Raw genomic sequence first — 12,978 nt, 5'->3', positions numbered from 1 at the left:
CTAAAATTAATTGATTTTTAATGAATTATAAACCTTATGAGTTTAGAGATACTTTGATTGGTTGTTTTGGTTTCTTGTAGGTGAAGAAAGGAAGAAAAGAAGAAAAACGTGGCTTATGAAATGTGGCCAAGAGATGATAAGTGTGGTACAACATAGAAGGAGGAAGCAAACACTGCCCTCCACAAGAGCACACTGCCCTCCAGGAGAGCAGCATAATGAACCAAGCCTTGAAAAGCATCACTGCCTTGCCCACAACAAGGGCGGAGCACAATTTGATGCCAAGGACCAAAGGAAGCAATATCGGGCTTCATCCAAGAATAATTCAAAAGGAAATTGCTCCCTAGTGCTTCCTATGGGTTTCGAACCCAAGAACAAGGAGGAAAGGAGTAGCGCTCAAGCACAAGGAAAACAAGCAAAAATTGGCTTGCTTTCAATCTCCCAAGATCGAACACGGCACCATGAGGAAGCAAGGAACTAGGCATTACTTTGGTGCCAAGAAAACCAAGGAAAAGGAGCAGCATGTGCCTCCACCGAGTTTCGAACGTGGGACTTCACCATTGGCAACATTGCCCTGCCCTCCACAAGGGCAGGGCAGCATTTTGTGGTGCATGGCCAGCGCACAAAATTGACGCGCACCAAGGGAGTCTCGGCCAGCAGCAGCACGCGCGGGCAGCACTTGGCGCACCATGGCAACTCTGCCCTACCCTCCACATGGGCAGGGCAGCATCCTGACGCATCACACACACCAAGCACGCACGCAATGAAGCCGCATGCACCATTTCCTGCTCTGCCCTCCACAAGGGCAGGGCAGCCTCCTGGAAGCTAATTTCTCATGGGCTGAAAATTGGATTAAAAATCCAATTTAATTCATTTCTTCACCAAATCAAAAGTCCATCCAAATTCCAAAATCCAAGAATAGAAAGTGTATAAATAGGAGATAGTTTGATGTAATTAGAACCTTTTACCTTTCTTTTGATTTAGAATTTTTTTATTTTGAAACTTCATTTTCTCTGAGAGCTTTGAACTGAGAATTGAGAGAATTGGGAAGGAGAATTGATCTCTCTTCTTTCTCGTTCTTGCTTGAGCATTTTTACTTTTCTTGTTTGAGTCTTGGGTGTGAAGAATTGAGGAATTTCTGTCTCAATCTCCATTCAAGATCTCTTTAATTTCTCTTCTGCATAATTGAGTTTAATTACATTTCCTTTACTGCTTCTTCTTTAATTTCTTGTTAATTGCTTTGTGAATTTGGATCTGGGAAGGCAACTGAGATCTAGACTTTGCTATCTAGTCTCTGGAGTCCTGAGATCCCATTTTCCTATTGGTTCTTCTGTGAACCCCTGTGCAATTTAATTTCCCTTTCTGTTTGAGATCTAACAGAATTCAAATCATCTCTTGCTTTGATAATTGTTGCAATTTAATTTCCCTTGCTTGAATTCTGAAATCCCAGTCCTCAAATCCCTCTTCCATTCAAGCAATTTATATTTCTTGCACTTTAAGTTACTGCAATTTACATTTATTGCACTTTAAGTTTCAGTCATTTAATTTCTTGTTCTTTAAGATTCAGCACCTTTACTTTCAGTTCTCTTTAATTTCTGCAATTCATCCCTCTCCCTTTACATTTCCTGCTGTTTACTTACTGTTGGATACAAAATCACTCAACCAATACTTGATTCGCTTGACTAAATCAACCACTAAACTAAAATTGCTCAATCCTTCAATCCCTATGGGATCGACCTCACCCCCGTGAGTTTTATTACTTGATACGACCCGGTACACTTGCCGATGAGTTTTGTGTTGGATCGTTTTCCACACATCAATGCCTTCTTAGAACATTGATGGCCAGCACCTCTTTGGGTTGCTAAATGTCTTGTAGCTATGTTGCTCTTGATAGTGGACTTTCAGTTGATAATTCCGGGTTAGTTAACCCAAGTTACCAAGTGTTGATGCACTCCAAAGAACTTAATAGTCCAAGCAGATCCTAGTACAAAGACACCACAGGCATATATTCTAAGGTTCAAGCTATTGGTGTCTAGCTTTGTTTCTTTTTTTTTTCTTTTGTTCTGTTGCCACTTTTGGCTTTTTCTTTTCTCTTTTTGTTTTTCTTTTCACCCAAGGACTTTTATTCTGTTGAGATTCATAGACAGTGAACTACTTTCTACTTAAAAAGAGAACAGTTTATTCCTTTTATTCACTAACAGTGAGTTACCACACAATCACACATACATGCCACCACTTACTATTATTTGACTTCTAGCTAGCAATGAACCATCTTACTTCATATTTCAAACATTTCTTTTATTGAATTGAAAAGACTTAGGGGACAAAGCATGCATTAGTTAAGTGAAAGTAAACACACAAGCACATACTTAGACTAGCCTACTTATTGCAAAGAATATTCAAGATGCACAACTACTAAACTAATAGTTACTGTTAAGATGGGCATATTCAAACTTCCAATTTAGAGCAATTCAATGCTGATGGAGTTAAGTGACAATACAACCTCTTGGTGGCTTCTTCTTCTTACTCTCAGCTAATGGTGTGTAGCCCTCCCAAGAGAGTGATTGAATTCCTGCAGAGTTAATGGAAGTTGCTTGTTTCTCAAGCCCTTAGGTAATTGGTTAGTGTGCAAGACTTTCTTGTAGGCTTTTGAACTTACTTTGGTGTGTAAACACCAAACTTAGTCCCTTGCCACTGCTTCTGATGCATCAAGTTAACCACATGTGAAATCCTTGTGTCTTTGCTAAAGGCAATAAAACTAAAAACTAGAAACAGACAATGATTAAATGATTCATCTGATTGCTTGAAGCTAGCAACCCTTTATGCAAAAGGTGAGAATGTGTTTTTAAATGAGATTTTGGTGGAACACCAAACTTAGAATCCTTCATTCTCCCTTAAATTATTTTGGTGTGCAACACCAAACTTAGCTTCTTGCAATACAGGTGAATCTACTTAACCTTTTTATTGAACTAGCTATGAAAAAAAGAACTACCTCAGGTTGGGTTGCCTCCCAACAAGCACTCTTTTAATGTCACTAGCTTGACATCCTTCATTCTTTGATCATGGGGGTTGAAAATCATAGTGCCTCAAATTTTCTCCTCTTACTGTGAACTTCCTTCCAGTCTCCTCCTTGATGATCTCTAGGTGTTCAAGTGAAAGGACCTGGTTCACAGTGTAATATTCAGATAATTGTGGAGACATCTTCATTAGTTGTGTGTTTAACACTACTTTATCCCCTGGTGAAAAGCCTTCAGTAGGGATCTTCTTGTTTCTCCATCCTTTTGGCCTCTTCTTCTTTTCTTTCTCAGAAGATAAAAGGCCTCCCCAGGATGATGGGAGTGTTAGGGTCCTCTTCTATATCTGAGATAACAAAGTCAGTAGGGATAAAAAATTTTTCCACTTTTACCAACACATTCTCCACAATTCCAAGTGCTTGCTGAATGAATTTGTCAGCCATTTGGAGAACTATTCGTGTGGACTTCAGCTCAGAAATTTGAAGTTTTCTCATTAGAGACAAAGGCATCAAGTTTATGCTTGCACCAAGGTCACAGAATGACTTCTCAATTGTTATATTTCCTATGGTGCAAGGTATGTAAAAACTCCCAGGATCATCTTTTTTCTCTGGCAACTCTCTTTGGAGGATAGCACTACATTCCTTTGTCATCTCAACAATCTGTCCTTCCTTCAGGGATCTTTTCTTTGTTAGTACTTCTTTCATAAATTTGGCATATAATGGTATCTGTTCAAGTGCTTCCAAGAAAGGAATATTGATGCTGAGAGTCTTGAATATATCTAGGAATTTTGAGTATTGCTTATCCTCGTTCTCTTTCTTGAATCTTTGAGGATATGGAAGTTCGAGGACATATGGCTTCACCCCTTCCTTCTTCTCTTGTAGTTGTGATTCAAGGATGTTCTTGTCTCCCTTTGAAATTTTGTGCATTTTTGGTTTCTTGATCCTCTTTACTTCTCTCCTCTGTCTCTTCTTGTGGAACTTCTCTGTTGTGTTTGTCCTGATTGATGGCTTCCTTCTTCATAGTCTTCTCACTTTCCACTGTCATTGCTTTGCACTCCTCCCATTTTGTGGCTTTTCCTTTGTTCCTTGGATAGTCTTCAGTGGTACTGGGGGATGCATTTTGTTGCTTCTCGCCCAACTCTGAAACTTGCTTAGCCATTTGCCCGATGTGTCTCTCAAGGTTTCTGATTGAGGTCTCTTGGTTTTTGAATGCCAGGGCCTAATCTTTCCTTGCAGCTTCCTGATCTTGTCTAGCCATCTCTTAATTTTTCATGAGTTTCTCCATCATTTTCTCTAGACTTGAGATTCTTTGAGAGTCTGGATTTGGTTGTGGTTGTGTGAAATGAGATGGTTGTTGCTGGAAGTTGATTGAATTAATTGTGGGGGTACTTTGTGGGTGGGATGTGGATGTGAAAAAGTTATTCAGGTGGTTTTGTGAGATGTTATGGGGTTGGTGATATGTGTTTTGTGGGTTTTTAATTTGGTTAGTATTATTGAATGAATGGCTTTGGTTGTTTGTGTTGCTAATGCTGCTATAGTTGAAATCCCGTTGTCTTTGATTCTGGTGCTCACCCCACCTTGAATTAGAATGAGTCTTCCAGGGTGTCTTGTGTGCATCACCATGAAAATTATGTTGAAATGAACTTGAATTGTTATTCATGCATTGCACCTACTCAGGATTTTGTTGCTCATAATTGAATGTCCCAAAACTTTCTTCAGATTGATTCCACCCATGTGATGTTTGAGATTGGCTTTGTGTATTCACTGCAGCAAGTTGCAGTCCATCAATTCTCTTATCCATTTGCTCAAGTTGTTGCTGGATTTGCTGGTACATCACCTTGTTTTGAGATAGAATAGTGTCCACTCCTTCCAACTCCAGTGCACACTTTCTCTGGGATGGGTGGCGTTGTCTTTGATTCTGACCTAGGATTGAGTCCACTCCTTCCAATTCTAGCACTCTTTTCTTTTGTGATGGTTGGCGTTGTCTTTGATGGGCAAAGAAGTATTGATTATTTGCCACCATATCAATAAGATTCTGGGCCTCCTTTGCAGTCTTCATCAATTGTAGGGAGCCTCCTGCTGAGTGATCTAGTGCTTCTTAAGCCTTCAGAGTTAAGCCTTGATAAAAGTTTTGAAGTATGTCCCACTCATTGAATATTTCAGGGGGGCACTTTCTAATCAGGGTCTTGTATCTCTCCCAAGCTTCATAGAATGACTCTCCATCCATCTGAGTGAATGTTTGGACCTCCGTTTTGAGTCTAATGATCCTTTGGGGAGGATAGAACTTGGCTAAGAACTTGTTCACTAAATCTTCCCAATTGTTGATGCTATCTCTTGGAAATGACTCCAACCATTGAGTAGCTTTGTCTCTGAGGGAAAATGGAAATAACAGCAACTTGTAGATGTCAGGATGCACTCCATTGATTTTGACAGTGTCACATATCCTCATAAAAGTGGATAAGTGTTGGTTTGGATCTTCAAGTGGGCCTCCTCTATAGGAGCAATTATTTTGTACCAAGGTGATGAGTTGTGGCTTCAATTCAAAGTTATTTGCATTGACATTTGGGGTAAGGATGCTACTCCTACAATGCCTTGGATTAGCAAAGGTGTAGGAAGCCAAAACTCTCCTCTGTGGTTGACCATTATTGTTGGCCACTCCTACTGGCGGATTTGTTGGATTCTCCTCTATTTCTTGATATTCTTCTTCAGAAGTTTCTCCTCCAATGACTCCCTTTCCTCTGGCTTCCCTTCTAAGTCTTCTAAGGGTTCTTTCATCACGATCGCTAGAGGTGGAGACCTTTCTCCTTGCTTCTGTCATAAAACCACAACAACAAGAAACACAAGAGCACTCTATAGCTTGAGTGCAGTGAGTGTTAGTAGAGACAAAGTCTCAAATAGTTAGTATGCAAGTTAAAATCAAAGAAAATGAACAAAAACAAAGAAAAAGTGCTTAATCTAGACCACCACCTTACCTAATCATTGTCAATCTAATTAATCCCCAGCAACGGCGCCAAAAACTTGATGTGTGGAAAACGATCCAATACAAAACTCACCGGCAAGTGTACCGGATCGCATCAAGTAGTAATTACTCACATGAGTGAGGTCGATCCCACAGGGATTGAAGGATTGAGCAATTTTAGTTAGGTGGTTGATTTAGTCAAGCAAACAAGTGTTGATTTGAGTGATTTGTATTCAACAGAAACTAAATTACATGAAATTTAAAGAGAGAGGGGGAATTGACAGTAAATTAAAGAGCAGAAGAAGTAAAAGAGCTGAACCTTAATGAACAAGTAATGTAAATGACTGAAACTTAGATTGCAAGAAATGTAAATGGTAGAATCTTAGAGTGCAAGAAATGTAAAATTGCTGAAAGAGTAAAAGGATCTGGGAGCTGGGAATTTAAAATTAAACAAGAGAATGTAAATAGCAATCAATCAGAGAAGTAAAAGATGAATGAAAATGCAGCAGATCTCAAACATAAAAGGAAAAATTTCTTGAAGAAGCAATACAGAAAGTGAATGCAACTCAATTATGAAATCTGAAAGAGAAGTTGAAGATCTCGGGGGTTGAATAAGACTAGAAAACAAGTCTAGATCTCAATTCCTTCCTTGATCCAACAGAGAATAATTGCAGAAGAAATAGAGATGAAAGTAGTAAAGAAAACTTAGATCCAAATCACAATTCCTTGAAATTATGCAAAAAGTAAACAAAGGGAGATCCCGGATCAAGAATGAAACAGAACTCCTTCAATTCTCAATCCAGGATTCAAAACAAAGAGTGAAGAGTGTAGAAGTAAGAACAAAGAGAAAGAGAGTTCAATTCTCAATCCCAATTTCCAAACCCAAAGCTGAAATCTAAAATGAGCTCAAAAAATGAAAAATGAAAAGTAAAAGTGTCAAAAAGGTCCTCTCTAAATCAAACTAACTTCTATTTATACACTTCCTATTTTTAAATTTTAGAGTTTGGAATGGGCCTTTTAAAATTGGTGAAGGATTCAATTAAATTTGATTTTTGGACCAAAAATGTGCCATGAGACACTCCCAGGGCACGGCTTGGTTGACAAGGAGAGCGCAGCACTCCCCCTTGGTCTCAATTGTTGCGTGACAAGCTCCTTGGGCAGCCTTCTAGCGCTCGGTTAACAAAGAGAGCACAGCGCTCCACCTTCTCTTGGCGTGCCAATTTGGTGAGCGCACCAAGCCTTGTTTCCTTCCAATTTGTTGCGCTCCAACTCCTTGCCCGTGTCACACTCCATAGCGCTCAGTTAAGGAAGAGAGCACAGCGCTCCTTGTGTTTGAGAGGAGCCTCAAGTTCGAATCATTAGGGAGGCATTTTGGCCAATTTCTTTGTGAAATAGAGAGAGGTAACGCCTGGCCTTAAGTGGAAGGCCTCAAGTTCGAATAAATGGCTTGCTTCTTTGCCCAAGCGCTCCTTCCTTGAGTGTAAGCTCCCAAGTTCGATTCCTAGTGAAGCCATGTTGGCTTATTTTCCTTGCAAGTAGCGCTCCTTCCTTCTCTTGGTTCATGGGCTCGAAACTTTGTGGCTTCACTAGCAAACATTACACCCTTACCTTAGTTTTGATGTTCACTCTTGAACATGTTAGAAATACTAAATTTTCTGAGCAAAGAAAATTTGACAATTAATGAAAAATTCATGCTTATGGCCGAGACTTATGAGCAATGGAGGAGATGAGATGCAACTTCCTTTTGCTTGAAATGCTAGTTTCTAGCCCCTCTTTGTGGTTCCTAAGAGTGATTATCTAAACCAAAAAAAGAACAAAATGATCTCTCATGGAGACTCCTCAAAACCAAAAAGAGAGGAGAGAAAATGAGGATGATTTATGCATTTTACCTTGGCTGACTTTTCGAAGGAGAAAAGAAGAAAAAATGGAGAAATGAACTAGGAATCTTGATGCTTGAAGGTATAGTAGAATACTCCTCGAATTAGTGAGGTGAAAGTGTATAAAATCAACACAAAAAATCACTCTTTTCTTCTCTGAAGTCTTAGGCCACTCTCTTTTTCTCTAATTTCTTTTCTTTCTTATTTATTATGTTTGATTAGTGTAGTAATGATAAGTAATTAATAAAGTGATGGAAGAATGTACATCATTAATGAGATCAAAAGTGAATAAGAACATCGTTAATATGCTTAGTCATTACCTAATTATATCCTACTATTTGATCTTATCCTAATGTCTATGGATAATTATCTAAGGTAAAAATAGATAAGATAGTAATTAATAATCCTAGTCATGACTTAGTAGAAATTCTTATTTCTAATGACTATGGATAGTTATCTTATGGTGAAAATTAATTAATGAAGGGACTATAAATAGTTATCTAAGGTGAAAATTAATCAATGAAAGAATCAGAGAGAGGGAGAGAGTTTGGTCAAGAGAAAGAAAGGGATAAGGATATAGAGTTTAGGTGTATCCTACTAAATTTAGGTAGTATTTTTAACACAAAATAAAAATATGTGTGGTCAAGAACCACTTTAGAAAATAGTGCATAAACATATGGCTGAAATTCTTTCTTATAAAAGAAATAAAAAAGTAGTAAAAATTCACTAAATAATTTCTATGATTTTTCACAACAATCATAATTAACTCGAATTGACTTTCGACTTAGACTTTGATCAGCATTAATTATATTACTGTTTCTAAGAATATAACAAATAAAAATTATGAGTGACACCAAAATTATCTATTTAATTATTATTTTTGGATTTTTTTTTTTTTGAAAAAGTGGATTCTTACAATTTTGGCCTCTAAAGATCTCAAACAGCCATGGCCCTCTCTTCTTTGCTCTCTTTATACCATGTCCCAGCTTTTTACAGTTTAGACAAAAGTAGTCTTCAATTCTCTCATACTTAAAATATACTCAAGTATTTGGTAAGTTATCCCTTTCAAGTCAGAAATTAATAGACAATTTTGTTTCATATATCTAGAGTAATTTTCACCCTCAAAAAAATTCAATAGAGCCCCGTTTCTCCTTAGGTCTTCTACCTCACAAATAATACCCATCATGTATCCTATTCTTATAGCAGTTTCTTCTTCCATCAACTCAAGTGGTATGCCATATATCTGCACCCATATATCCATTATATCATGATTCATCTCAAATATGGACTCACCTTTTGACCATTCTTATAGGTTCATCAACTGACCTTTAATGCACCAGTGATCTCCTTTGAGGATTTGTCTCCCTCTCCCAATATCCTTGAAGCTAAACAACATGTTCCTGCCCACTTCCCTAATGGCGACTCCTTTAGGGTTGCCCCATATATCAGTAATGGCATTCTTATATGCTTTGAGATTCATCTGTTTTTGACATATGATTTATCCAACCAAGTTGTGGCAATCATCATTAAAGCCTTGTTGCTCCAGTTTTTGGATCCGTATAGTTTTATCTTCAATAGACTTCATTTCATATGTTGCCATGATCTTTACACTTTTTTATTCTGATAGCTTAGGCTAATGTATATCCTGTTTGTTTGTTTTTTCGAGATTGAAATGTCTGTGAGACAGGTTTGTATGATGTTTGAGTAAATAAGAGTGAAATACAACTTTCTAATAAAAAAAAAATTGTTTTAGAGAACTCTCATTTTATGAGAGACGCTCTCAGTAGAAAGAATTTTGGGAGCTTATTTCTTAACTCTAAAGAAGTTGAGGTCATAAGTTAATGGACCTGAAAGAAGTCCACAAATATTTTTTTTAATGTTATTGCGAAAAATGATAATGTAGAGGTTATTCAAAGTCAGGTCTCGTAGAAATTAGTACAATTAAGATAAATAATTTATTCTCATGTAAAGAGAACTAAAAATAAGATTGTTCATGAATTAGCTCAAATGACTCTAACCAGTCTGCGAATGAGTATGGATGGAAGACGGCGCAACTAAAATTTGTAATCTTGTGCTGTTGGACACCATTAGTCTTATTCAATTCGTGAAAGAATGTTACCTATTTATACCGTCAAAAAAATAAAAAAGATATTCATTGTATAAAATTCCCTCATTAGTCAACTTATTACATTCAACCAGATCAACAAATATCATTTTTTTTTTCTTTTGCCTATAGCTAAAGACAATATCTTAGGCAATTAGGCTCCTCTAACAAATTGCATATAACACCTGATCATATCATACGTAACATTAAAGAAAATACAATCGAAAAACATAAATCTAAACTACATATATAATATATCATCGAATTCTCTCTATGAAGGATCCCCCCCTTCAAATTCCAGCTTCCAAAATGCAAGAATAGGATGATCCAATCTAAGCCACTGCCGGCATGTCCTTGAGCCATGAATCTAGTGGCTTTCCAACAGAATAAACAATGAATCCAATTTCCCTGAGCTTGTTAGCATCAACAACATTCCTTCCATCAAAAACAAATGCAGGCTTCTGCATGCTATCATAGACTTTCTTGTAATCAAGCTTCTTGAACTCGTCCCATTCGGTGAGAATGCAAATTCCATGTGCATCCTTAATTGCTTCATACGCATCCCAAACCACAGTCACTTGCTTGTTGTTGGTAGGACTAAGTGGTTGGAGATGTGCAGGGTGGTCCCAGTCGAATTTCTTCATCGAAAGATCCCTTATGATCTGGTCTTCGGTTACCTGCGGATCAAATATGCTCAGCTTTGCCTTGTCGCCCAACAAGCCCTTGCACACATCGATCGCCGGGGTCTCCCTGGTGTCACCAGTGTCCTTCTTGAAGGCAAAGCCTAGTATGGCAATCTTCTTCCCGGAGACAGTGTTGAACATCGAGGAAACAACTCGGTTCACGAACCGTGTTTTCTGGTAGTCGTTAACCTTGATCACCTGTTTCCAGTAGTTCGCTACCTCCGGAAGGCCGTTGCACTCGCAGATATAGACCAAGTTCAGAATATCCTTCTGGAAGCAAGAGCCGCCGAAGCCAACACTGGCATTCAGGAACTTTGGTCCAACTCTAGAGTCTGTCCCTATGGCATGGGACACCTGGGTGACATCTGCGCCGGTGGCCTCGCAGAGCGCAGAGATAGCGTTCACTGAGGAGATCCTTTGGGCCAAGAAAGCATTGGCTGCGAGCTTCGAAAGCTCAGCAGACCACAAGTTGGTGCAGAGAATTCGCTCCACAGGAACCCAATGAGCATACACATCCCTCAAAGCATGAATGGCCTTTTGGCCTTCCGGAGTCTCCCTGCCTCCGATAAGGACTCGATCCGGATTGAAAAGGTCTTTAATAGCTGTACCCTCCGCGAGGAACTCAGGGTTGGACAGGATTGTGAAGTTGATCCCTTTCCTGTTATGAGTTAGAATCCTCTCAATTGCCTCAGCTGTTTTAACAGGGACAGTTGATTTCTCAACCACGATTTTGTCTGATTTTGATACATCGGCAATCATCCGAGCCGCACTCTCCCAATAAGTCAGATCAGCTGCCTTGCCAGCTCCGAGACCCTGAGTCTTGGTCGGGGTGTTCACAGAGACAAATACTATGTCGGACTCGGCTACATGTTTCTCTACATCAACGCTGAAGAAGAGGTTCCTTCCTCTGCACTCCTTCACCACTTCATCAAGGCCAGGCTCATAGATTGGGAGGTGCTCGCTGTTCCAGGCATTGATTCTCGGTGCGGCGATGTCCACCACGGCTACCTGGATCTCAGGGCATTTGAGGGCAATAACTGCCATGGTTGGCCCACCAACGTATCCAGCACCAATGCAGCAAATCTTCACCATTTTTGTTTTCTTATCAGTCCCCCTGCCTCCGCAGAACCCTGCATCACACACATGACCAAAACCAAAACACAATAAATCAAAATCAGTACAGAACAAAATGCAAATTCACTCTCAAAATGTTTGAACAAGGTAAACAAATTGTACGATCAAAAGTTAAAGATGTAATACATCAATAACACAAGAACACGCTAAACGAGATCTGTAACTGTCATTTTGAAACATGGAATTTAGATCCAGATGATAGTTGCATTAGAAAAATACAAAAATATATGAAATGAAGTTAAATTAAAATTAATTAAATAAAAGTTAAGCTAATCAATCCCATTCATATCCTAGGTTTCTAAACACAAGAGACAAAATTCCGGAATCCGAGATAAAATCTAACGGAAACAGATGCATCACAGAACAAAACGATTCCCAAACACAAGCACCAAAGAAAGAGAGAATAAAGACAAGAAGGGCATTTTAGTAAAAACAAGAAGACCAAGAAGAGAAAAAAAAGTAAGGGAAGAAACATACACGATATGGGTATGAAGAAAGGAAGTAACTTGGTGGATAGGAAAATCAAAGTAAATGAAATGGCAGAAAGAGCACTATAAATGGAAATGAAGAGAAAATGAAGGAAACATTTCACCACGAAGAGAAGCAAGTTTGTGGTCGTTACCTTAACAAGAGAGAGAGAGAGAGAGGTTGAGATAGAAAGTAGAGAGATCTCAATGAGAAGAAAAATTCAGAGGAGAGAAGGGAATGGGAGGAATGAAGAAGTGAGGACGCGTCAGAGTTTATAGAGAGAGAGAAAGGGATGAGTCATCAAATTCATACTTTCATAGCATTTACAATTATTATTAGAATTTTCATTTTAATAATTTATTATTTTCTTATTAGTGGAAAACGGAGTAGGTTTGTGAGACAGTGACAAAAGTGAGATCTAACAATAACTCTTTCAGACCCAAAGTTTCCGTGACAAAAGCATTATTTATTGCCATTCTACCCAACACGTTTTCATACCGCGCTTCTCTCTTATTTTTTATTTTAGATTTTAGATATTTTTTCATATAAAAATATTAAACAAAACTCAATGAATAAATTTTTAATTTAATCAAGTTGCTCTCCAAAAGAAATTTTGTATTAAATTGGCATATAATTTTTATTTTCTATATTTTTATTGACAGATTGTCAGTATGAATTATTAAGTAATTTGGCGATATTAGACTTAAATAATATCTGAGTGTCATTAAGACTTAATTTGATAG

General features: G+C 38.2%; 1 protein-coding gene across 2 annotated transcripts; it reads right to left on the bottom strand.

Annotated features, from left to right (window-relative positions):
- Window positions 1–9,986: 9,986 nt before the first annotated feature.
- LOC107489110 (UDP-glucose 6-dehydrogenase 4) lies at window positions 9,987–12,543 on the bottom strand. 2 transcript variants are annotated; one of them, XM_016109877.3, is made up of 2 exons: window positions 12,390–12,543; window positions 9,987–11,763 (listed from the first exon to the last, which is right to left on the bottom strand). In XM_016109877.3, exon 2 carries the CDS (start codon window positions 11,723–11,725, stop codon window positions 10,283–10,285), a length of 1,443 nt encoding a protein of 480 aa, XP_015965363.1. In that variant the 5' UTR covers window positions 11,726–11,763; window positions 12,390–12,543; the 3' UTR covers window positions 9,987–10,282. The 2 variants fall into 2 exon arrangements, with proteins under 2 accessions (XP_015965363.1, XP_015965364.1); XM_016109878.3 differs by lacking the exon at window positions 12,390–12,543 and adding an exon at window positions 12,245–12,382.
- Between the last annotated feature and the right edge of the window lie 435 nt (window positions 12,544–12,978).

Source organism: Arachis duranensis, chromosome 5 (assembly GCF_000817695.3).
Source record: "Arachis duranensis cultivar V14167 chromosome 5, aradu.V14167.gnm2.J7QH, whole genome shotgun sequence".
Lineage (NCBI taxonomy): Eukaryota > Viridiplantae > Streptophyta > Magnoliopsida > Fabales > Fabaceae > Arachis > Arachis duranensis.
Note: the sequence above shows the minus strand (reverse complement) of the source record. Positions and strands in the feature narration are given on the sequence as shown.